The following is a 24041-nucleotide window of genomic DNA, read 5'->3' as shown; positions in this document are numbered from 1 at the left end:
GGCTAGGGGTGTAATGGTTCAGTCACAGTTCATTCAGTATTTACCTCAGTTTTGAGTTAAGTGTGAATTCGGTACCAATTGGAATATACAAAAAAAAAAGTCCCAAATTCAAAATTCGAGGTTTCTTTTCATTAATTTTCAGAAAGCAGTAGTACATTTATAACTGAGATAAAATGACATAAGCTATAGAGTCACTTAAAGGTAAACCTGATTTCTAAAAAGGTACTCCCCGATCAATTGGCCACCAATCCTGATGGGCCGATTGATATCACAACACAGTTCAGTAAGTAAGTCCAAGTACAGTTTTCTAAAGACTCTTAACTGACAGATAAAGATACTCGATGAATGCCAACTGCCTGACAGGCTAGCTAACATAAAATTTGATTACAAGAGATATTTATTTTCAAATATTCACACACACTGTCGCAGTCACACATACAGTTTATAAAATAATGCTCACAGAATTATATTCTTCTTAATCTGTAAAAAACAAATGTAAGTGATAATGCAAATTTTTAAAAACTAGCTCCATGCATGCACCACACTACATTGTTCCTAAATGGCCAAGGCACAGACACCAGGAACAGTACCGTAGATCATTGACTGTATAAAAAGATATTTTCCCCTCACTGTGACATGAACGATATTTTAAAAATAATAGACGTAATGTGAAAACCAGCACACAATTCTTTTCACTCTCTAAGAAAACTACTTAAAATAATTTATTTTCATGCCATACATTGCAGAAAGGGGGACTTTATCTTTTTCACTCTATGAAAACTATACTCATCAAAAGAATTGCTTTTCATGGAGCATACTGTAGAGTGGGGATTTAACAACATTGTAATATTGTGAAATTAAAACTGCTATATGATACCACGATATTGCTGTGGTCTTGTGTTTGTATAAAATATTGAACCGTTGTGCTAAAAAAAAAAAAGGAAAAAAAACGTTTTAGGCCGGCTATACACAGCCTCGTGGCTTAGCCAGACTACTAATCAGGATACAGTGCGTCAATTCCTCATTAACAATATAAACGCACCCAACTGGACACTGAACCCTTATGACCATTTGGCCAAAAAAAAAATACATTGATTGGGTGACTGGCAAGTGCCAGAAGGCTGCATTGAGAGATGCTGTCGCATGACAACTTGGTGCCGAGTCCCTCCCAAGGCTATGATGTAGAAGCAAACACTGAGCAACAGGCGCTTTGTTGTTCACCCCAGCCTCTGTCTTTGCAGACACAGACTCCAGAACTGCCATCGGGAAGCCCCATGAGCCAGCCGTAAAAAGCCCTCAGAGATGACGCCTATTGCAGCAGTGGCATTCTTTCATGGTTTACTAGTGAGTGTTTATCTAAAGAGGAAAGTCATGGATAAAAGACCATCACATAGAGAGAGAATAACAATTCTGAGTCTCCGTTACAACACATCATTCTGCCAATTAGTCACAAAAACTAAATGAAATAAATGGTCACTACTTTTCAGATTTTATTTAACCCTCATTTACCACAGGAGTTATGTTCCAGACCACCCCGGCAATTAAAAAAGAAAAAAAAGGGTGGGGGTGTTACCGTATATTGTTGAATTGCACACCTCAGCTTTCAGGAGACAAAGGCATTACAAAACTGATAAAACAAGACTCGTAGATTATGTTGATAAAATATAATCACAGATGTTGATCTAGCAGGAACAAGTCATACAACTGTCAGGTAGTGACAGGCCTAAAAAAATATGTGCTTTCTCAATCTTGAGCAAGCTTGAGTTATGGTCATAAGCAAAGATTGAGTACCACGGTATGAAGGAGGGTTTGCTAACCCCGAAATGTGTTACAGGTCCATTTTTAGTGGGTTGCAAAGTGATGGAGTAAATGACTTTTAGTAGTTTTGATGATCAATTTACAAAATATTTTTGCCCTCCTTCTGTAGTAATTGGATGTCTAATGTGTTAATTTGTTTTGAGAATTTTTTTCCCAATAACATTTTTGGCATTTTTTTGTTAGTTTGGTTCTAATGAATAAAACAAATTTGTAATTAAAATATATATTTTTTTAAATCTAGTTAAGAGCGTAAAAAAAGTGCCATGGCTCATTGCGGGCCATAATGACAAATTAAAAAGTAACAGAATGTAAGAAATACTGACCAGAGGGGGCAAAATAAATTAGAAATGAAGAATATAAAAAGGTATTTTCCCTTTATCTTCACAGACAACCAGGGGTGACTGTGCTACAACTTTTGACATACTGCAATTTTTTTTCCCCAGCTTTTACAATCTAATCATGTGCCATCTGATGAAATATGACACCCTTGTAACAGTTATTCATCTGGATACAGGAACCTCTGGAATGCACCAGATTCCAGCCTCCGGGGGGTATACAACTAGGAAACAAAACCCTACCTCCAGCAGCTCGACTCTCCAAAAGTTTATCTTTTTCACTTCACAACTGATCAAAGAATGTACTAAACTGAATTATACCACATTTTGTGCGTTTAAATGGAGTGTGTCAGGGTAGTTTCCTTTTAACCACTCTTTTCTGAATGATTGCTGACACATTCAGGTCAAGTGTAAAGGGTAACTTCCAGAGTTACAAACTTTATGTTGCCTTTCCACAATGGTGGTTCCTGTTTGGTAAAATCTTGCCCTTCCTTCAAAACACTACAATACGAAGGGGTTTACCACCAGAAAAATTGCACTTTGCAATCCTACGGCCTGTAGTACTAAGTATGTGACTTGCCACCCTAAGTAATTCAGTCTTGGGAACTATGACAGTGGAAAATCATTTCCCTGGGCCCAGGATAGGTAATTGTTCAGTAATCTGACCCGCCTGTGTACTGTACCATTTAGCTGCATCACTAGCCTGTCCAGCCACTCACACGTGCATCCCCTCATTGCTGGCCAATAAAAAGGTGGCGACTTCCGCCATTCAAAGGCCGGTGTCCAAGTTTTCCCAAGGATTACAAATGGTAACAGATCATTTGCCAGTACTAAGTTGTGTTATGATGTCTGAAATGTACTTACACCAACATCAATTATGACAGTGTAGTCCAAGCTCAAAAAATAAAACATTTCTCAGCTAACAACATTCTAGCCAAGAAAATGAGCTGAGTTTATGCAACATTACATGCCACTGCAGTGTAGTTTACCTCCTGGAGATTCAAAGCGTCATTGTGTGTCTGTAACTGTGTGTGTTCGTGTGTTTCTCCTATCTGGGGTGAACTTCCACTTGAAGATAAGGCTGGACAATTACTCAAAGTTTAATCATGATTTCGATTGTTCCTTCTGACAATCATAAACGTGTTATAATAGCCGAAGAAAAATGATTAATGTGCTGCGATGCAGGTTGTGAATGCGATTAAAAGCACCCAGAACTATATGGGGCTTGCAGCAAATGTGTGACTTATGTTATTCTGTCCTCCCAGAGCGTACTTTACGATGTTAATTGATAACCCAGTTGGGAGATTACAACGAAAAACGATTACAGATATTGTGTAGCAGCCTAATTCTTACACTTAAATTGAGAAAGATGGTAATGTTAACGCTCAAGGGAAAACTCTATTTATGAGCTAGCTAAAATTAGCATTAGATAACACAAGGGATTTGACCTTTCCAATCACAAATGTTCACACACAAATGCTGTAGTAACACAGACAGCTATAACAATACTCACGGGCAAATAGTATTCATAATCTGTGAAAAAAAACAAAATTTGTATTGCATATATTTTCTGTTACTCTTTTTATTTTAGTTTAGTTGATTTCAAAGTAGTTCCATACTGTAGTTCCATAAATGCACAGCACCACAACAACCCTAAGAATCCAAAGTGTGTAGAGCACGAACAGCACTCATGGCTAAAAACATTGGCCCCCCTGGTGCCAATATTTTTAGCCATGACCCTTGATTGTCCAACATGAAATTAGACTCAACTTCATGTTTTGGATCAATTAGGATTACCAACTTTATTTGGATTTGCTGAATGTCAAAATAAGAGAGTTTGTATATTTATATTTTACATATATTTTATATTTAGAGAGAGGGATTTGTCCATAGGTGAGAACGTGAGTGTGAATCCAAAGCAAATATATTTATATAGTGCATTTCATACACACGGTTACTCAATATGCTTTATATGACTAAAAGCATTTGAATACGAAGAAATAAAACATTTGAAACGGGGTTGAGGGAGGGTCATATCTTTATGTGCCCTGCAATTGCCCAACAGTTCAGGGTGTCTCTTGCCCAAAACCAGCTGAGATAGGCGTCAGCACAACCGCGACCCTAGGAGGATAAATGGTTCAGTTGGTATGGTGGTTGGCTCCTAACCCAAAGGTTCTGGGTTCAACCCTTATCCCCTGTGACCATGTCTGAGTGTCCCTGGCCAAGATACTGAACCACCAGTTGTGCCTCATACTGCGTCATAAGTAGGTGAATGAAGAAAAGGAGTTAAAGCGTTTTCAGTGCCTTGAGGGTAGAAAAGCACTATACAAGCTAAGGCCCAAGCACATTATATTTTCCATAATCACCTACAACTGGAAGTAGGCCTGTTCAGGAATTGGAATCCGCCAAAAAACAAATACCGAATCAGAACATTTGGATTTGAACCATAATGAATTCAAAAACAACATTCCATCAGCCGAATTTCTAAATATTTCACAGTTATCATTTGTTTATGGTCAACGCCAATTGGATTTAACGCACGTGTGCACTCCTCAGTTGTAGTCATAGGCCTCCAATGAGCTGTCTGCAGAAAAAGGCATCTGTTAAGACGAGCTCGAAGAGTTGTACAAATACTCACAGCAATGATTCAACCAAAGCTGAAAAAGAGGCATCACCGTCAGAATCAAAGGGGGAAGTTCATCCAACCTTTGGCAATGGTGAAGCAACGAATCCCAGATGAAGTAAGCTATTTTAAACTTTTTTTTTTTTTTTTTTTTTTTTAAATGAGGGAGAAGCAGCAGTCAAAACTGACCAAGGTACTTTTTCTAGTTCAAAAGAACGTTACAAATTAGATTACTCATTTGTTCTGGAATGGTACACGGAGTTGCAATTTGATTCAGATTTGGTAGTAATTTGTTGCTCTGAGCACAAAATAATGAATTGGGATTTGGAAGAGGACTGCCTGCTCTACTGTAAATCCATAACACGAATGAATACGGAAAGGGAGCGCAAAGCCCTTTTATGCTGCTTGCAAATGTTATTTTTTACTTTTTTGTCACATTTGGTAAATTTAAACTAAGATGAACTGCCAATTTTCCGCCATTCACGGTAGTATTACAACTGTAACCTCAGCCAGGACAACACCTGCGTGTAAGGATACTTCCCAAAGCGAGAATGGGGATGTAAACGGCTTGCTTCACACCCCTGCTTCTGACTGGGCTCTGCGTAAAAGTCACTGGCAAATAAATGAAGAATCTTCCATGATGTCAATTTTGCAGGATCTCAGAGTCAAAGAGGTTAGAGTGAGGTACAAACCAGTGTTTATACCCAATGGAGAGTTGAGGGGTATTCCAATGAGTATTGGAAAAATGCCTGGATTCTTCCACTGTTTTATTTTTCTATTTAATTATGTCTACAGTATCCTAAACACACACGGCAAGGAGACAAGGAATGATAACATGGAAAAGAGGGTGTTTTAGGCACTTGAGCTTACTTAACATATGAGATGGGACAGCAAAATTACAATCAAAAGAAAAAGCAACACTACAACCGACAAACATTTTCTTTCCTGCTTTATGCTCATGTACAAAATTAGCCTTTTATTCTCACACTATCCCAAATACTGACTGTCATATTTCATCATATATATATACTGTTATCCTTTGTGTGATTTACAGTATGTACGTTGCAGCTTTTCATCGGCAAAGAGTAAATTTAAGAAAGCGATGATGATAAACAAGATCACATGACTGGTAGCCATCAGGAAGCGGACGTGCTAGATCACAGCAAGTTTGGCAGCCAGCAGGAGCAGTCAGATGGAACGCTAAGAACCACACAAATATTTGGCACAGATAAACAGAATGCAACGGAAAGATGTAGCCCACTATAATTTTGATAAATAAATGACACTATTTGTTAAAAATCAATGAGGTAAATTCAGCCTTCCATTATCTGAGCCATTTATCCTCACAGGAGTCGTGGGAGTGATGGAGCCAATCCCAACTATCCTTGGGCAGGAGGTGGGGTACACCCTGAACTGTTTGCCAACCAATTGCAGGGCACATAGAGACAACAGTCGCACTCACAATCACACCTAGGGGCAACTTAGGGTCTCCAATTAATGCATGTATTTGGGATGTGGGAAGAAACGGGAATGCCCAGAGAAAATCCCTGCACACACCAGGAGAAGATGCAAACACCAAAAAGGCGGGGCCGGGACTTGAACACAAAGCTAATATATTGTACTGTAATACATAGACACATACACATACATATGTAGATACACTATACTGTAATGGCAACAGTAATTGCTCACCAGTTTTGACTCACATATGTATTTCAGTGATATCCTACTCTTAATCCATAAGGTTTAATATGACATCGGTACACCCTTTGCAGCTAAAACATTTTACACTCTTGTGGGAAGGCGTTCAACAAGTTTTAGGAGTGAGGTCATGAGAATCTATGACCATATTTCCAGAAGCACATTTGTGAGGTTACTCACTGACATTAGACAAGATGGGCTTGCTCACTGACAACTCAAAATCAACCCAAAGACGTTCTATCAGGTTGACGACAGGACTCTGCAGGCTAGTCAAGTTCATCCATACCAAATTCTCTCATCCATGTCTTTATGCACAGGTGCACAGACATCATGGAACAGGAATGAGTAATCTCTTAGTATGCTGAACAAGTTCCTTTCACTCGAGGTCCGGAGCTAATATTTTGAACTCTTCCAACTTCGTGGGAACAGTTTGGAGATTTCAAAATTCAAGGACTTTAAAGACATGGATGACAGAATATGAGATGTGTATGAATTTGACTGACCTGCACAATCCTGACCTCAACCCTCTAAAACACTTCAGGATGAATTAGACAGAGCTAGGCCTTTTCGTCCAATCTCAGTGTGACTTCAGCAAACACAACCAGAGCGTGAGTCATTGCTCCTCAGCAATCTTACTCATCTAGGTGCATGCATACACACCCAGGGGCAAAACATTTTAGACAGGTCTGGACTGCCCCTTTTTAACCGCTTGTAAGTCCAATGTCTGTAATACTTTATTATAAGTAGCTCTGCCTGAAGAGGCAGCAGTGCGCACTAATCACACATTATCATGCATAACAAAACATTGATATTGTTTAGACAGTCCAAACACACATCATAATGGTGCATTACAAAACGCTCACCAAAACATTAACGCATTAACGCCTGTGTGCCTTTTCGATCGCTAAATTGCTAACCTAAGAATTGTCGGAGCCAAGTGTGCAGCAATATTTTTAATTATACAAAAGGAGTACGAAACCATTCCTACAGGTACCTCCAAAATGGTCTGATGCATCAGCTCTGTCAACAGAGCTCCCCCCATTGTCTTTTGGAAAAATAAAACCAAACCAGCCGTTACATTTCCATGCATATCCACCATTGTCATACAGCCGTGTCGACCTTTATATCATTTGCACACAAATAGGGTTGCCCTTTTAAATCCTTGATAGTAAAACACACATTTCACGGTGACATTTGTAGGTCAATCGCGACCCCTGATTAAGCTAACTTACCGCAATGGTCTCGCAGCCGTGAAGTAAACCGCAGCAGAAGCTACAAAGTTGGGAAAAATAAGTTATAGTCGTTGTCGGAACGTCTATATTACGGAATGAAATACGATTAAACCCCACAGTGCAACCAAATAGCAGTTCTAATCCGAGCCCAAACTTGAACAATATGGCTAGCCCCCTCTCGCTGGAGGCGCAAATGGAGTAGCATCAAGCGGCGAAGAGAACCGCTCGAGTACCAGGGCTTGCCGTTTTTCAACCCGGGAAGCGTGGAGAGGCCGAAGGCTGGCCTCGTTCTCCGCCTGCGCCAACAACACGCTGCTAGCCTAGCTTGGAGGGGCGAACGAGCGGCGGGGCGAACATGTGCGAAAACACCGCTCGGCGTCGATGTACTCACCTCATTTAGAGGTACATCAACCTGCTGACGTTGGTCGTTTTGGTTTTTTTTTTTTTTAAATGGTCGTGGTATTGAGGCGAGCTGGACGCATGTCGTGTCGGCTCGACGCGGTGATGTGGAAGCGGCAGGGAGAAGTCGGGAAAACTGAGAATGCCCCCTCTCTTTCTGCGGCTATGTGTACTCGTAGTGCTCCATAACTGTCCACAGGGGGCACTGTCGTGTCGGTCTCTCCCACCCCCAACACACCCACACTCGAGTTCCACAACTAGCAGCTGCACAAGTCTGCAAAAAAAAACAAAAAAAAAAAACGATGCATGCCTGTTCATTTTCCTGACACGGTTGAAATGAACCTGTGCACTTCACTCATGAGATTTTAGTGGTTGTGATGAACTGTGTTTGTGAGCATGTACCTGTACATCTCTCTTCACCACACGGGAATCAGCATCTAGTGCTACTGGGACTAGTTTCATGATCGTCTTTAAAGGCTCTCTTAGGCTATAGGAATATATTAAGATTACCAATTCATTCACTATATCCAGGACTAAATTTGACAAGTGGCTCCTAACAGGCCTAACGCCCTGTTAGCGGCTGGCACCCCCACTCACTATTTGTGTGGTGGGTTCATTGGCTTACGGTGGGGCACACTGGATGAAGCGTGTGGGGAAATTGGACATGGGGGCGGTGGTCTAGTGGCTGTGCCCTTTTTTCGGGACTGGTCAGAGTGCTTCGGTCACACTGGGGACCCCACTGAGTTCTGAGGAGTGGGCGCTGTCCCTCTGGTTGGGTCACCTGTTGGATGGTTTGCTGGCTTGCCCCAATTGCAGGTTGAGGGGGCCGCGCCCACACTTCCTCAATGTGGCTGCTCAGCAACTCCGTCCACCAGTTCACTAACATGCATGTGATTTGGTGTACACACGCTATAGGCTTTAAGGCTTGTGGTAGAACCACAAATGACGACACAAATTATAATAACATATCTCACAGCTTCTTACAGGTGTTTAGACAGGAAAAAAGAATCCCACTCCACCACTCATCAGTAGCACTGCTGTGCTCATTTCCCACATCCTGCCATGTCCTGTCCTTTTCTGTCCTGTCTCCCTGCTGTCTGTCTGTCCTGTCCTGAAGAAACTTTGTTTATCATTCCCATTTGGCCATACTAATTGGCAGCTTGGCAGCAAGGTGGGGCAACTGTTTCAAGCGTTGGCCTGACAGTTCTGAGGACCAGGGTTCAAATCCCGGCCCCGCCTGTGAGGAGTTTGCATGTTCTCCCTGTGCCTCTGTGGGTTTTCTTTGAGCACTCTGGTTTCCTCCCACATCCCAAAAACATTAATTGCCTGTTGGTGTGATTGTGAGTAAAACTGTGGCTTGTCTCTATGCGCCATGTGATTGGCTGGCAACCGGTTCAGAGTGTACCTCACCTCCTGACCGATGACAGCTGGGATGGGCTCCAGCATTCCTGCGACCCTTGTGGGGATAAACGGCTCAGAAAATGGATGGATAATTGGCAGCTGTAATATTTTGGTTTTTGCTACATCAGAGGGTCATCATTACTGCTTGCAGCCATGCTAACCTTAGAACGCCCGATCTCGTCAGATCTCGGAAGCTAAGCGGGTTTGGCCCTGGTTAGTACTTGGATGGGAGACCGGCTGGAGATACCAGGTGCTGTAAACTTCTCTCTCCGATTAAAATGCAGAGGGGTTGCGTCAGGAAGGGCATCCGGCGTAAAAACTGTGCCAAACAAATATGTGTTCATCTGAGATGACACGCTGTGGCGACCTCTCATGGGACAAGCTGAAAGGAAAAGAAGACTCTAGATGTCCTTGTCACCTCAGACCGGAATGGGCAGGTGTACCTAATGAATTGCCAGATGAATGTATATAATCACCATAGTGACCATCTAAAGTGATTTTATGTATAATACCATTTCTCTAAGTAGTGGTGTACCTCATCAGGTGGATTTCTGTAGTCGTACAAATGAAAAATATATTAGGGTGCTGATTAATACTAAGCACGACCATGCGTGAATTTCAAAACACTAGCGTCTACTGTAATTGGAAAATAAATGTGAGCATGGTGTAATTGCAAAAGTTGTCTAGGGTTAGGCAATGACATAATTCTTTTTGGACCAGTTGTGAGGTTGTACATCTTGGTGTCCTCTGGCCTTGTGACTCATGAGGTTTTGGTAATTCTGATTAGAGTGTGGCTAAATCCGAAACAAAGCTGTCCTTCAAAAGAGCTTTGGTTGTCTCATCCACATCACCTGACAGAGAAAAAAGGGTCACACGACTCATTAAAACCAAGTTACCGATGCTCCATCAATGTCGTGGCGCTACTCTAAACGAGTTCTTGCTGTACAGTCCATTAAAATGGAAATAGGAAACGAAAGAGATACTTCTGTCAGTTTGTTATGGAAATGTAACTATGACAGAGAATGTCCTGTAAAGAGAGCTGAACATTCCCATTGATGTCCTTAATGTTGCGACAGATATACCGTGAAAAAGATCCTCAATCTAATCCTCATCCTTTTCACTCTCCAACCTCACACTGAACTTAACTAAACATCAGGGGCTTATTGACAATCCAATATGGCATCCTGTGCCCCACTAATTGGAGTTTCACGCGTCAAAGACGCCCTGACCTGAGGTGAACAGGTGGGTAGCTAAACTGTAAGCAGACAAAGAAATTGGCTTATTCTATATCTATCAATAAGTGCTTTCTTTTCACCCATTTTCTGTATTTACACAATTTTAACTCTGTATGAGAAATTTAGCTTTGAATCTCAGGTGCAGCTTTCCCATGTGGAATTTACATGTTGTCCTCTTGCTTGTGTAGCTTTTCTCATAGTACTGCGTCAAAACTCCCGCATACCAAAATCATGCATGTCTCGTTAAGTAAAAATGTAAACTTGTTCTCGTCCCTTCCGTGCTTGGTCAACCTCAATCATGTTTTAGCTTACTAGCTACCGTATTTCAGTCTACTTTCCATTTCAGCCTAACGGGCAGAAGTAGACGTCTCACTCAGCTTGTGTTCCGTTTTGAGTTTTTCTTTGATTTTGTCACCAAGTGTTTGCTAATCTGGGGTTCATATTTTTCTTATATACATATACTGTATGAGGAGTATGCTTCTTCACCTACTCGTCTGAAGTGCCTTGAGATAAGACTGAAAATAACTATAACTTCCTTCTTGTACAGAGAAGAACAAATACAATTTATCCAACCGCTTTGCATATACTGTGAATTGATGAACAATAACAAAAAAAGCTATTGGTAATGACTGAAAAATAAGTTTTGACTTGAAATTAACAGATTTTTTTGAATGCCAAAACTATGTTTTTTTTTTTTTTTTAGGCTAGCACAATAGAGGAACCACAAATCATTTGCTAAGGTCAGAAACAACGAACATATTTTGACAAAGGAGTAGAAAATACAGCTATCGAATGTCGTAAATAAAAAATTGTCAGAGTACTACTACAGACTACTTCCCAGGACTAATTATTTGGAAATAACCATGATCAAATATTTAATCCTGACGGTATTTTTTCTTTTCTTTATCCTAGTCCTCTGTCTTAATCAATGTCACAATGTTCATCCTTTCCTGATCACCTTAGCAGTGTGTTCTTACGTTGTGGACAGTTCCATTCACGGAGGACTTTTGAGAAGGGCGACATTCTGCGGCAAAATGAGGCACTACGCATTGTACGGCAGACTCCCAAGTCTCGCTGTCTGACATCACACTTCGCAAAATGGCGACGTCCCTCGGCTCTAACACCTACAATAGACAGAACTGGGAAGACGCGGTAAGTGCTACTATTATTATTTTATGAACATTGTCGGTAGAACATTTATTCGCGGTTACATTCCTGATATGACCTTTACTTAAAAGTATACCCTCCTTTAAAGCTAATATGTTGGTTCTTTATCCAGCTAGTTAGCATTAGCAAGCTAGCAGCTTGCGGTGCTAGGAACGTGGATGCTAGTCTTTCTCCCCCCCACGTGAGTCTTGACACTGGATCAAATTGGGAATCGCACACTCGTAATCGACTCGACAGATACACCAGCGAGCGATCGAGCGATCGACTGGAGGCAAATTCAAGTACAACCTAATACATCACGAGCTCGTTTGGATGCAACGATAAGCAAAGCTATCCCAGCATTAGCAGATTGACGTCGTCAATGTCGAAGCAAGCCCTCTGGAAGTGTTATTCAACAAGAACATATTATTGACCGATGCGTTACTCATATATTACAAACTAGTGGTGCTTCAAAAACTCCTTGCCACCCCAATTCTTAATCGGAAATATCCCAACCCTTGGCTAAATGGACCAACCAACCAACGGAGGTCCAAAACATGATCGCCATCATCATTTAAGTACTAAGTTTAGTTTATGATCTGGTGGGGGGAACACCCCTGTAAAACTACATGTATCGTTTCAAATTCTGTGCTTGTGCATACGTAATTGTACAAGCGCTGACGTGTACTTAAATACAATAGTTGAAATGTAATTTATCTTCAGTATTTGAAATTAATATTCAAAGTGGAGTTGCCTGGAAAAAGCTACTTGAGTTTGTACTTTGCAGCTTTCTATCACTCCTGACTAAACATGTTCTGGACTAAACTACTTTTTTTTTTGTACAGGATTTCCCAATTCTCTGTCAGACATGTTTAGGAGAAAACCCTTACATTCGGATGGTGAGTGAACACGTGTCTTCACAAGCACAATTTTGTGTTTTTATTGTATTTGTAGTGTAATCAAACTTGTGCTGCTTCACATTTTTTAACCACTCTATTTCCTCCACGCCAGACCAAAGAAAAGTATGGAAAAGAATGCAAGGTATACCCATATTGTCAAAGCCTGCCAGAGCTGAATTGAAGTTTGAACATTAGTATTATCCTCTGGGTATTACCGGTTGTATGTTTTACCAACAGATTTGTGCTCGACCTTTTACTGTATTCCGCTGGTGTCCAGGGACACGTATGCGTTTCAAGAAGACTGAAGTCTGTCAGACTTGCAGTAAAATGAAAAATGTTTGTCAGACATGTCTGCTGGACCTGGAATATGGTGAGTATTTGGTTGTGGTTTATGTTCCCTGATGTGTGTGTGTGTGTGTGTGTGTGATATACACTTGTATATGTTTGTCATTATATTACTTTTGAGTAACTCAATGAGGTATTTTTTTTTTCTAGGTTTGCCGATCCAGGTTCGAGACACTGGCCTTGCCATTAAAGATGACATTCCTCGTTCAGATGTGAACAAAGAATACTTCACACAGAATATGGAGAGAGAGGTATTTGATTTATCATACTGTGTAGAGCAGGGGTCTCAAACTCAATTTACCTTGGGCCCGCCAGAGGCAGCCTCGGTGCACTTGCGCGCTTGCTTGATTTAAATTAGAAATTAAAAACAAAAATCCCATCTTCTCCAATGCCTTTTTTTTTCGTCAGTCTTTAAATGATTTAGTGTCATGTATTTGTATTTATAAAAAAAAACTCTACATTACAAATATTTGTAAACAGTGGGTTTATTTATGTAGCTCTTTATTTATTTTTGAAACACCCCCCACCCAACTACCTTGATTGGATCACCATCACAGCGTCGCAGCTGGCCAGCTTCACACCAGTGTTTGTCTCGTTGGCTCGGCTGAAAAAGACCTCTTGGGAATCGGACCTCCGCTCCTTAACGGTACCAAGTCCCCCAAGTGTGGGTGGACCTTGCCGCCGGTGCAACGGCAGATTTTAATGATCTTATTTTGAGCCTTGCGTAACGCCACATCCAGTAATAGCATCTCAGTGAGTGAAAAAGTAAACACTTACAGAGGTCTTTCAACCTAGCAACGTTCATCAGCACAGCCCGTCCCCTCATATAATCCAGGGGAACATTCCATACCCTGGTATTTTTCTTCGGTGGTTATACAGGGCGAACGCAAGCTAGGAAAGTTCCTGCAAAAGTTCCTGCTATGGGAAAGACTCTAAAGTGGACTTCATGACCCACTTTTAAAAATAACTAATCAAAAAGCAACACTGGAATTTGCCAAACTATATATTGGCAAGCCACAAAGCGTTTGGTAGAATGCCCTATGGATATTTGTTTTTGGAACAAGGTTGTAATATACCAAAGTGTGGGTAAACTAGAGTACTGTGAATACTGTCTGGATTCACTGTTTATCGTTTGTTGATAGTGTTTCTGAATGTGAGATGTTATGTTTGTACTTTAACAGTTTTCCCAGCCCTAATCAGCCTCATGTGTCTTCTGTGTTCAGTTAGCCAATTCGGATGGCACACGGCCAGGCGGTCAGGTCGGGAAATCGACCAGTTCTAGTGACATGTTACTGAAACTGGCCCGCACAACACCATACTACAAGAGGAACCGTCCACACATCTGCTCCTTCTGGGTTAAGGGAGAGTGTCGGAGAGGGGAAGAGTGTCCCTACAGGTGAGTAGCACTCCATTTAACTCACGACAATTGCAGAGTCATCTATGTGGTGCAAGCACTTTAAATCAGACCCTTTAATCAAGGGAATCAATTTTTATCTTAAATATTTTTGGTGATATTTTTATGGTGGTGATATTTATCAATCTGCATATATAGACAGGCCCCAAGTGTTTTTAATATCTAGTTTTACACCTCACTAACACTTATTTAAACTTGCTTTTTCAAGTATTACTGAGCTCCTGGTTTCACTCTGACTTGCATAGTTTAATAATAATTTCACGGAACAAAATTCTAATATATAATGTGAAATGCCACAGGTGGACTAACGAAAGTACCAGTGATTTTACAATACTAATAAACCTTAAAATGACTGCCACTTTAACACAATCATAGCAGCAACACATACCATTAGAGCATGAATCATCACTACCGGGCATATACTCCCTCTGCTCTGTGGGAATAATGAATACTAAAGCAGCAAAACAGTTTTTCACTGAAGCAGTGAATTTGCGTCCTCTCTTCTTACTCCGAATTATACTGCATCTCTCCAAGTGGACCTCAGTGTTGCCTGGGTTTCTGCGTCACAGCGATTTATGACACAGAAGGCACCCCTTTCTAAATTCGGACTTGAGAAAGTATTAAAGCTTTTATGAGCGGTCGTATGATGTAAACGCCCGTCGTAATGATCACTTAAAATTCTTCAATATAGTGTGTGTGCAAATAAAAGAAACTTTCTCTTAATTGGCAATATGTAAAGTAGGTCAGCCTAATGCCTTGTTATTTACATAGACATGAGAAACCCACAGATCCCGATGACCCACTCGCTGACCAGAACATCAAGGATCGTTACTATGGCATCAATGATCCAGTTGCTGACAAGCTGCTGAAGCGGGCCTCGACCATGCCCAGGCTGGACCCGCCAGATGACAAGTCCATCACCACTCTCTACATTGGGGGTCTTGGTGAAACAGTCACAGATGGAGATCTCAAGTGAGCATTTCTGGATTCATCATAACCTTTCAACCTGGACATTTGTAAGCATGCTTGGGGTTGACCTGATATTTTTGGTGGATCTTTTTTTAGGGGTTATTTCTACCAGTTTGGTGAAATTCGTACCATCACAATAGTTCAAAGGCAGCAGTGCGCCTTTATCCAGTTTGCCACACGACAGGCTGCTGAGATGGCTGCAGAGAAGTCCTTCAACAAGCTTATCGTCAATGGTCAGAGGCTCACTGTCAAGTGGGGAAGGTAAGTCTCATTGTGGGTGCAAGTGTAGCATGGAATAGCTAGCAAAGACTCTTCAAATGTGCATGAATAAAATGTTTTAGGTCTCAGGCAGCAAGAGGAAAGGAAGGCGAAGGAGTTTCTGAGATGGGTACCAGACTTGATCCTGTGCCAGGACTACCAGGAGGTGAGTTGGAATCTATTTTGGGAGCTCATCTGTAAGGACTTGGGCTTTGGAACCAGAGAGTAACTGCTCGATTCCCACTGTAGACAAATGAAATTGGCACCTAGTTGTGGGAAAAATCCCAAGATGTTGAGGTCCACTTGAGCAAGGAACCAACCCCACTAACCCTTGCTGAAAAGTGCAGCACTGTTTTGTGTGACCCTTTCACTCTGGCATCACTCCTTGCATGCCTACGATACTGAATTTATGGTCTGTATCTTCACTCTGTATGTATTTGACATGTCTTTGCAGCACTACCCCCACCACCACCTCTTGATGAGGAAGCTCCAGCAAATTATTTCAACTTGGACCCTAGCACCTCTCCAGCTGTCATGAATCTTACTCTGCCGCCACCACCAGGCCTCAACCCCCCTCCTCCAGGTAAACTGGCAATCCGTTCCCGCACCAGGGCTAATTTAAGGTCCTGTGTCTGAACGTTTTTCTTGAGCCGTTAAAGATTAGATTCAAGTAGATTCAAATCATAAAAGATAAAAAAGAATACTAAATGTATTGTCCATTTCTCCCCCAAGGTTTTGGCCCCCCGATGTTTCACCCTATGGGCCCTATGGCTCCACCTATGCCCCCACCCATGAGCATGAGACCTCCAGGTCAGATCCACTACCCTTCGCAGGATCCCCAGCGGATGGGTGCACATGCTGCACATGGTGCACGTCACGGTGATTAGCTTCAAGGCTGAAATTTGACTGATTTTTTTTTTTTTTTTTTCCCCCGATGTGTCACACTTGGCACCAGGCTGCCTATGGGCCTGAAACCTGCTGTGGACTGGATGAAATTGCAAAATCCAACATGCAGGATATGTTTATTTCACACCAGCAGTCCAGCAGACAAACTGAATTTGTGCAGTTTAAGATTTGTCATTAAGCTTTTTTTTTTTCCTTTTTTTTTTTTTCCTTTTTTTTTTTTTTTTAAACATTTATATTCCACTATGTAATGACTTAGTTTATTGAGAGGCATTTTTTTCATTTCCTTCAAAAATTAAAATTATTCATTACTGTCTTTTGTAGTCTGTGTACATTGATCATTAAAGTAAATGTGGAAGTGATGGGAGAAATGAACCACGAAAAAAAAAATGTATACAGCCAGGGTTGCAATGGCGTGGTATGTTTCTGTTATATTTAAGTTGATATTATTTTTTTGTATTCCCATAGATTTATGTCAATTGCCTTATCATATAGCTCATGTCCCTTACTTAGCCTTAGCGACTGTTACCACGCGGGATTTTTTTTCCCTCCACGCTGCTGTTGGTGCTGATTGACAGAGGGATTACAGTCTTAAGATAATTAGTCATCTTTTTCATAGTTCATTAGATTCGGGGCACTGATGACCTCCCCATCCCCTGGGTGCTTTGTTGAAATTGGGCCGATGACACATCCGGTCCAAAGCAGCACCGGGGAGGTTTTGGGATTCCTGGGCCTCAAAACTAATAATGGGGAAGACTCTCTTGTTGGACAGTGTGCCTCCAAAAGGCATGGGAGACCTGTAAATCAAAAGAAAAGCATCACTGTAGTTTCTCACCTTAATGCATTATTTGGCTCATATAACACCATTAGAGCCGGTAAGTGGCTACTCTGCATTTTTTCTGATATTCTGGTAAGGTCTGATAAATGGCGAAGGACCACATTAAATCTGATTCAGGGTGACTCAACTTGATCATCACCAGCTGTTCTGTCTATTAGCTGAAGAACAATTTGATGGAGGTTTCACAATTTCATCAAAATCTTAGGGGGTGTAACTCGATCCAGCTGGAAGGGTTTAATTTTCAGAGTAGCTGGCAGTAGGAGGGTGTGACCAAGTAACTGGTGTGACCCAAACAGAGTGCAACACGTTTAATTTCGAATGGCCTTCTATTATGAGAAGCCTAACTCCTGTGCGATAATCAATTATCAGTCTGATCCACATCTTCATCTGCCCAAACTGTGTGGTGGATTGCTTATCTCAGTAAAGGAGAAAAGCATTCTGATTTAAACAGTCTTCTGAAGTGTGGGGGCTACCTCCCACACTCAGGGGCAGGTAGTGGGTGCTGGCAGGGGTGTGTGCATGGGTGTAGAGATGTGGTGGTGTGGATTAGGCACTTGGGGGTCTGGTTGTGGCGTCCCTCTTTCTCAGTGGTGGTCCGGTCTGATTCACGGGGTTAGGGTTCGGTTTGGGGACTTGGCCGTTATAGTATCAGGAGGTTAGTGGGTTTTACACTGAGCTACATGGTTGCCACTCAATCACAGGGCATATAGAGACAGACTACCTTTCACACCTCTTGTGGGGTGCCAAATTTGTAATCCTGGCTCATGAAAGATGCTCACCAAACGGGCAATTGCCTTCATAGATGGTGCAGGGTGGACAAGGGAATGTTCAAAATAAATGTACTGCATATAGCTGCACTTTTATCCAGATGTTTGTGATTGGGCTTTTTTGGGCCATGTTTTGTGTAATCTGGCAAACTGTTTATGCTATTGTTTCAAAATGGCTGTAATGAAAAAGGTTGTTAAAACAGAACTACTGTATATAAAATTACGAAGTGGCATACACACCCAGGACGACATAACCTCATGGGTTATGAAGTTTGTTGTTCACCATCTGCCAAAAGGCAATATTTGTCTTTCCTCAAGGTGTGGATTGATTTCACCCTGTTCCATGGTTTCAATTCTCCCTGTCTTGTGAGAGCTTTGTAAACTGAGCCCCAGTGTGCCATCTCCAGTATCGAGATTGAAAATAACCATCCCGCAGCTACCATCCAAGGGGGTGCACAGTAGAAGCTGTCTGAATATCTTAATTGTGGTAACCTGGGCAAGAGCCCAGATGATCGTGATTGTTAGATCATTTCTTAGTCAAGGTTGACCTCTTTCAACCTTTAATAATTCCAGTGCCTCTGGTTAAGACAAACTATAGAGACAAAAGTATGAAGGATATGCCACTAAATTTAATTAATCAATGAGGATTTGGGGTAGTCTGGGGCTGTGTTTCCCAATCTTAAACTCCCGAATCTCAAATCATAGGTCACACAACGAAGCCAACTGTGTATACTGAAACATTGAGTGGCTCATCTCAAATGACTCTGAAATTTGCTGCCCCTTTTCCATTGTACGGATCTTCCCCCAATCAGCGTTGCTCCACCCAGTGTGGTCACTTGTCTATTGCACTTTTTCGAGGCCAAGTGGTGACAGTGGTACCCCTTTTCAGAACCTCCTCCCACCAGGTTCTAAAATGTGGGTCAAGGAGGGCCGTGACATAAGTACATGCTTGGTATATTCAAGTTAGACGCGCCAGCAAGACTCCTTTCAAACATCTTCACTTTCGCTTTCATTCTCACCAACACCCACTCTCTTTAGCAAGTTGCTTCTTCCTTAACTAGTAATCTATTTTTTATGGTTTAAGCAACTATGTTGAAATGGAAGATTTTGAATATACAGCATTAAATGCAATACAATTTTAGATGGGCATGGGAAATTTTAGTCTTTAATTAACCCAACATACAAGTATTTGGAGTGTGAAAGAAAGCTAGCTACCCAGAGAAAACCCAAGCGAAAACAGGGCCACCTTTCAAACGTCATGCAGGATTTCTTTTTCCTGTGCACTGTTGTGTATTTCATGACAAAAATTACCTGTTGAAGCACCTGTAGTGGGCAACTGGATGTTTTTGTGGCAAGGGCAACTGGGTTTCGAGGGATTCCAGAAGCTCCGAATTGTGGCGCAAAGCTTCCCTCCATGGAGACCAGTAGGTACTGGGAATCGCTGTTGTGTTGAACTTCTCATGGGGAATCTCCTTCAGGGGGCCAGGATGTCCTGATGGAAGAAACATTTAATATAAAGACGGGATAGAATGAGGATTTGGAACAAAGTTCATGGTGGCCAAACCCTAAAAGCAGACCTGAGTCAGACTTATGTCACCAATTTTACGGTTTGGGACAAAAGCTTGTTGAACGAACTGAAATAAATGACAACATGTGGCAAGCCCTATTTTCACATTGAGCTACAGTATTTGTTGTGTTCTTGAAGGAACAAATATTTTTTTGGAGTATTCAAACCTTGCAACCGGTATACCTGTACTATAATAAGGACGGTATAGGCCACCTCATGGAGTACCAATGAGGAACCTCCGAAGGTTAGTAAATTTGGTTTTGAGGATAATATTTTTGATAAAATTGTGAACAAGTGGCAAGAAGAATAAATAATTTGCAACTCAGAGATAAGAGACAAACTATGATCTGTAACGTCACCTCTCCCTATAAAACCTACAAAAACAGGTAAGCTACAATATGTCAATGTCAATATTTTGGTAATTGATACCGGATCAAACATTACTAATGAAGCTTTTGCATTTAATTAAGAAGACAAGCTAATAGTAGGCAATACACAGACTGGTTTTGGAGGCAGGGAAAACAATCAATCAATGTGTTGGGACAGTAGAGCTACTGTAATACAAATATAGACAGTATGTTCAAAGTGGCTGATGTGCAAATCCCACTTTTTCATGAACTGAACTCAAAATATTAAGACTTTTATGCACACAAAAAGGCCTATTTCTCTCACATTGATCACTATAGTGTCTAAATCTGTTTGTGAGAACTTCTTTGCTGCAATAATCCATCCACTTCACAGATGTAGCATTAGTAATTTGCGTGCTCTAATAGACCTTTAGATGCAAAGGGATGGATTTTGATGCAATACTGTCAGCAATAGGAGCCCTAGTCACAAATTCTCGGTGTAAATACCAAATAGCATGTATACAAAGTTGCAATCAAAACAATGCTTTCATTGTTTTGGGACTACAAGCAGAAACTCTACAAGCTTTGGCTTTGTCCAGGCCCCCAGCATCAGGCTGAACTAACTCGCCATTATGCTCGTGTCACACTGCGGCGTCCAACGGACACAATGCAGTACTATTTACCTGGAGCGAGGACATCAGGACTGCCCTTCTTTGTTAGTGTCTTCGTCAGGCTCATGCTTACCATGCTTACTACGGAGAGAGAAAGCTTGGTTCTCTTTTCGTCCCTGTGGCGCTTGGATGATTTGTGGGGGAGGAACAGCCACTGGATGGGCCTGGGAAAAGGACAATTAGATTGATTGTACTCAAAAGGTTTCAAGGGTTCACTTTAATCATACCTCTGAGATACATGGGACAGAGTTCTGCAAAGTTTCCTAAAGTACGAAAGGACAGGGGTTATCCAAGCCCTCCCCTGAGGCTTTTTAAAACAGGAGAGCCAAGTGACGAACTCAAGATGTGTCGAATCGGACCTAACAATACAGGCGTTGTGAGATGAACCAATGGAGGAAAATGCAGTCATTTTTTCCCCTGATGATAACTAAATGGACATAAACCACCAATTGAAGAAAGTGTCATTTTAAATCTTGTGCCTTAGACCAGTCGGCCATCCTGATGACTAATACTGTACCAGAGATTTGATGTACCTTCTAAAAAAGAGACGTATAAAAAAAACCCTGCCTTTTTAAGGATAATTTGAACTTTATTGACACCAGCAGAGAGCTATTCATGTAAATCTAATAAGGTGGCCAAAATATTATCTTAGCGAGCCATATTGTGCAGTGCTTATCTCAAAAGAGATAAAAGATACATTTGCTTACATAAATTGGTGATAAAATGTCGTCTGATCTTCATCTAAATCACAATTAAAAGAAAAAAATGTTTCTTCTCGTGATTTAGATGAAGATCAAAACACATTTTCTAACCATTTTATGCAAAAATTGAAAGCAATATCAAAAGATTCACATAATTTTTCCTCCCACAGTATGAATTGACACCGTCTTGCAAGAGCTCCATCAAATCTTCTCGTTATTTTGTATTTTACTCCCTTTTCTTGTGCAAAACCGAGTGTACTGTTTTCAGCATTTTTGTCCGTGAGGTTCACTGGAGGGGAGTATCTCTGCACCCTCAAACTGATCAATGGAGGCTTCAATCTTGCTCCTCTCTGATCTACTAACAGCGTCAAACATTATATGAAACAGCATTATTTGGGGGAACCTGAGACTTGTGGACCCACCCACACAACTGGGTGGCCAGTGCCGCTGGGTCAATCTCCTCTCTACATGACAAGTAGGCAGCCACGTTTCCATTATTCTCCTGGTACGCCGACTTCCTTTCCCATTCCAAAAATATGCAAGGTAGCTTAACTGAAAACTGTAAATTGCCCATAAGTGTGAATGTGAGTTTGAATTGTTGTCTATTTCTGTTTTCATTTTCAGTTGAATCAGCATCTATGAGTCATGTGTGTGGAGGGCGTCTGTCCCGTACACTCATGGCATTGTGAGCGCCGTTGGCCGCATTCTCCAGCGTGAATCTCTCAGCCCGCCTTTGCCTCTCCTGAAACATGCGAGACCCTCGGTTGGATGGGAGGGTGAGTTCCTCTATCATCACGTCTTTTGGAACGCTGACTTTCTTCCCCAGATTCATACGCCCTGATTGTGACATGAAAACAAAATGTGGTGTAGTCAGTCATCACACATGAGATTGCGCTGCAGAAACCATGTATATTACAGAGATGTATAGCCTGGCTTTAGTTAAGCCAACACTAAGGTAATGACACAATTAGCTGTGTCCTCATCACTGGACATTTATTTACCTGGCCAGGTCTGATTTAATGTCATTGTGCTCTAACTTGAGAGTTGGACTTCGCTAAGGCTGCCCTTTGTCACCAATTTTGTTCATACCTTTTACGGACAGAATCTCTAGGCAGAGCCGAGGCGTAGAGTGTGTCCGGTTTGGTGGCCTCAGCATCGCATCTCTGGTGTTTGCAGATGATGTGGTTCTTTTGGCTTCATCAAGCCGTGCTCTCCAACTCTCACTGGAATGGTTTCGCAGCCGAGTGTGAAGTGGCTGGGATGACAATCAGCATCTCCAAATCTGAGACCATGGTTCTCAGTCGGAAAAGGTGGCCTCCCCTCTCCGGGTCGGGGATGAGATCCTGCCGCAAGTGGAGGAGTTCAAGTATCTTGGGGTCTTGTTCACGAGTGAGGGATGAATGAAGCAGGAGTTCGACAGACGGATCGGTGCAGCGTCTGCAGTGATGCGGACTTTGTATCGGTCCGTTGTGGTGAAGAGGGAGCTAAGTTAAAAGACGAAGCTCTCAATTTACCAGTCGATCTACGTTCCTTCCCTCACCTGTGGGCACAAGTTCTGGGTCGTGACTGAAAGAACAAGATCCCAGATACAAGCGGCCGAAATGAGTTTCCTCCACAGGGTGTCCGGGTTCTCCCTTAGAGATAGGGTGAGAAGCTCGGTCATCTGGGAGGGTTTCAGCGTTGAGCTGCTGCACCTCCACATTGAGAGGAGCCAGATGAGGTGGCAAGGGCATCTGATTCGTATGCCTCCCTGGTGAGGTGTTCCGGGCATGTCCCCTCAGAAAGAGACCCCCAGAGATGACCCAGGACACGCTGGAATGACTATGTCTCTCGGCTGGGCTAGGAACGTCTTGGGATCCCTCCGGAAGAGCTGGAAGAAGTGGCTGGGGAAAGGGAAGTCTGGGTATCCCTGCTGAAGCTACTTCCCCCTTGACTCGACCCAGAGAAGCGGTAGAAAATGGATGAATGGTGTTCTAACTTAATAGAAGTTGTGAAATGATCATTAATGCATTTACATTTTGTAAGAAGTATGTGGTAAATTTAGTCAAGGTCAGGAATATTCTGAATGTATAATTACCACATTTTATTTACTCACAGAAGGTGATTTATTAGTATCTAACTTTACATTGTCAAAAACGAAATCTATATAATTACAAAGTAATTGGGGGCAAAGAAGCATTGCTATGCCGTGGATGGAGAATGTGAGGTGGACCACCTTCTAACATCAATTTCTCAATTGTATTTCATTGAAAACAAAAAACAGTTCTAGAAAATAAATCCAGCAACATGTACAGTGCTCCAGGAATGACGTGGGAATTCTATTTTGGCCACAATGTAATTGTGACATTCACACATTATGTGATCACAAAATACTGCAGGTGTATTTTGCTGGAAACGGTAATTCCTGGTATCCTGCAGGGAACTGTCTATTCGTATTCTCGTTTCATAAATAGCCTGCAATGCTCCTCTAAG

The 24041-nt window shown here is 41.8% G+C and overlaps 3 protein-coding genes and 1 pseudogene across 6 annotated transcripts in view; 2 read left to right on the top strand and 2 right to left on the bottom strand.

Moving 5' to 3' along the window:
* LOC133508444 (bifunctional heparan sulfate N-deacetylase/N-sulfotransferase 1-like) overlaps positions 1–8351 on the bottom strand; it is a 54524-nt gene extending 46173 nt beyond the window's left edge. The window contains exons 1-2 of one of the 3 annotated variants that reach the window (XM_061834511.1): positions 8101–8351; positions 7710–7749 (exon numbers count right to left, since the gene is read on the bottom strand). The gene's annotated coding sequence lies outside the window, so the exon portion shown is untranslated. The remainder of the gene's footprint in view (positions 1–7709; positions 7750–8100) is intronic. The other 2 variants (XM_061834510.1, XM_061834512.1) reach the window with 2 other exon arrangements.
* A 1301-nt stretch (positions 8352–9652) lies between these two features.
* Positions 9653–9771, top strand: LOC133509263 (5S ribosomal RNA; annotated as a pseudogene).
* A 2025-nt stretch (positions 9772–11796) lies between these two features.
* Positions 11797–16994, top strand: rbm22 (RNA binding motif protein 22). 2 transcript variants are annotated; one of them, XM_061834516.1, is made up of 11 exons: positions 11797–11896; positions 12736–12789; positions 12902–12931; positions 13067–13159; positions 13285–13385; positions 14358–14530; positions 15320–15520; positions 15614–15778; positions 15859–15941; positions 16230–16358; positions 16508–16994. In XM_061834516.1, exons 2-11 carry the CDS (start codon positions 12759–12761, stop codon positions 16660–16662), a joined length of 1161 nt encoding a protein of 386 aa, XP_061690500.1. In that variant the 5' UTR covers positions 11797–11896; positions 12736–12758; the 3' UTR covers positions 16663–16994. The 2 variants fall into 2 exon arrangements, with proteins under 2 accessions (XP_061690500.1, XP_061690499.1); XM_061834515.1 differs by having other exon boundaries at positions 13027–13159.
* Positions 16995–17122: 128 nt separating this feature from the next.
* LOC133508447 (myozenin-2-like) lies at positions 17123–22401 on the bottom strand. The gene is made up of 4 exons (XM_061834517.1): positions 22243–22401; positions 20942–21032; positions 19595–19775; positions 17123–17475 (listed from the first exon to the last, which is right to left on the bottom strand). The coding sequence occupies exons 1-4, from the start codon at positions 22399–22401 to the stop codon at positions 17292–17294; spliced, it is 615 nt and encodes a 204-aa protein (XP_061690501.1). The 3' UTR covers positions 17123–17291.
* Between the last annotated feature and the right edge of the window lie 1640 nt (positions 22402–24041).

The sequence above is a fragment of the Syngnathoides biaculeatus genome, chromosome 11 (assembly GCF_019802595.1).
Source record: "Syngnathoides biaculeatus isolate LvHL_M chromosome 11, ASM1980259v1, whole genome shotgun sequence".
NCBI lineage: Eukaryota > Metazoa > Chordata > Actinopteri > Syngnathiformes > Syngnathidae > Syngnathoides > Syngnathoides biaculeatus.
Note: the sequence above shows the minus strand (reverse complement) of the source record. Positions and strands in the feature narration are given on the sequence as shown.

Bases quoted from the DNA above. Each gene is read 5' to 3' on its own strand.
- LOC133508447 (XM_061834517.1), bottom strand. From the start codon at position 22,401: ATGAATCTGGGGAAGAAAGTCAGCGTTCCAAAAGACGTGATGATAGAG. The intron at 21,033-22,242 runs GTACGGGACAGA...TCCTTTTCCCAG, and splicing joins GCGCTCACAATGCCATGAGT to GCCCATCCAGTGGCTGTTCC. The intron at 17,476-19,594 runs GTAATTTTTGTC...TTTGATTTACAG, and splicing joins CACTACAGGTGCTTCAACAG to GTCTCCCATGCCTTTTGGAG.
- rbm22 (XM_061834515.1), top strand. From the start codon at position 11,843: ATGGCGACGTCCCTCGGCTCTAACACCTACAATAGACAGAACTGGGAA. The intron at 11,897-12,735 runs GTAAGTGCTACT...TTTTTTGTACAG, and splicing joins GACAGAACTGGGAAGACGCG to GATTTCCCAATTCTCTGTCA. The intron at 13,160-13,284 runs GTGAGTATTTGG...TTTTTTTTCTAG, and splicing joins TCTGCTGGACCTGGAATATG to GTTTGCCGATCCAGGTTCGA.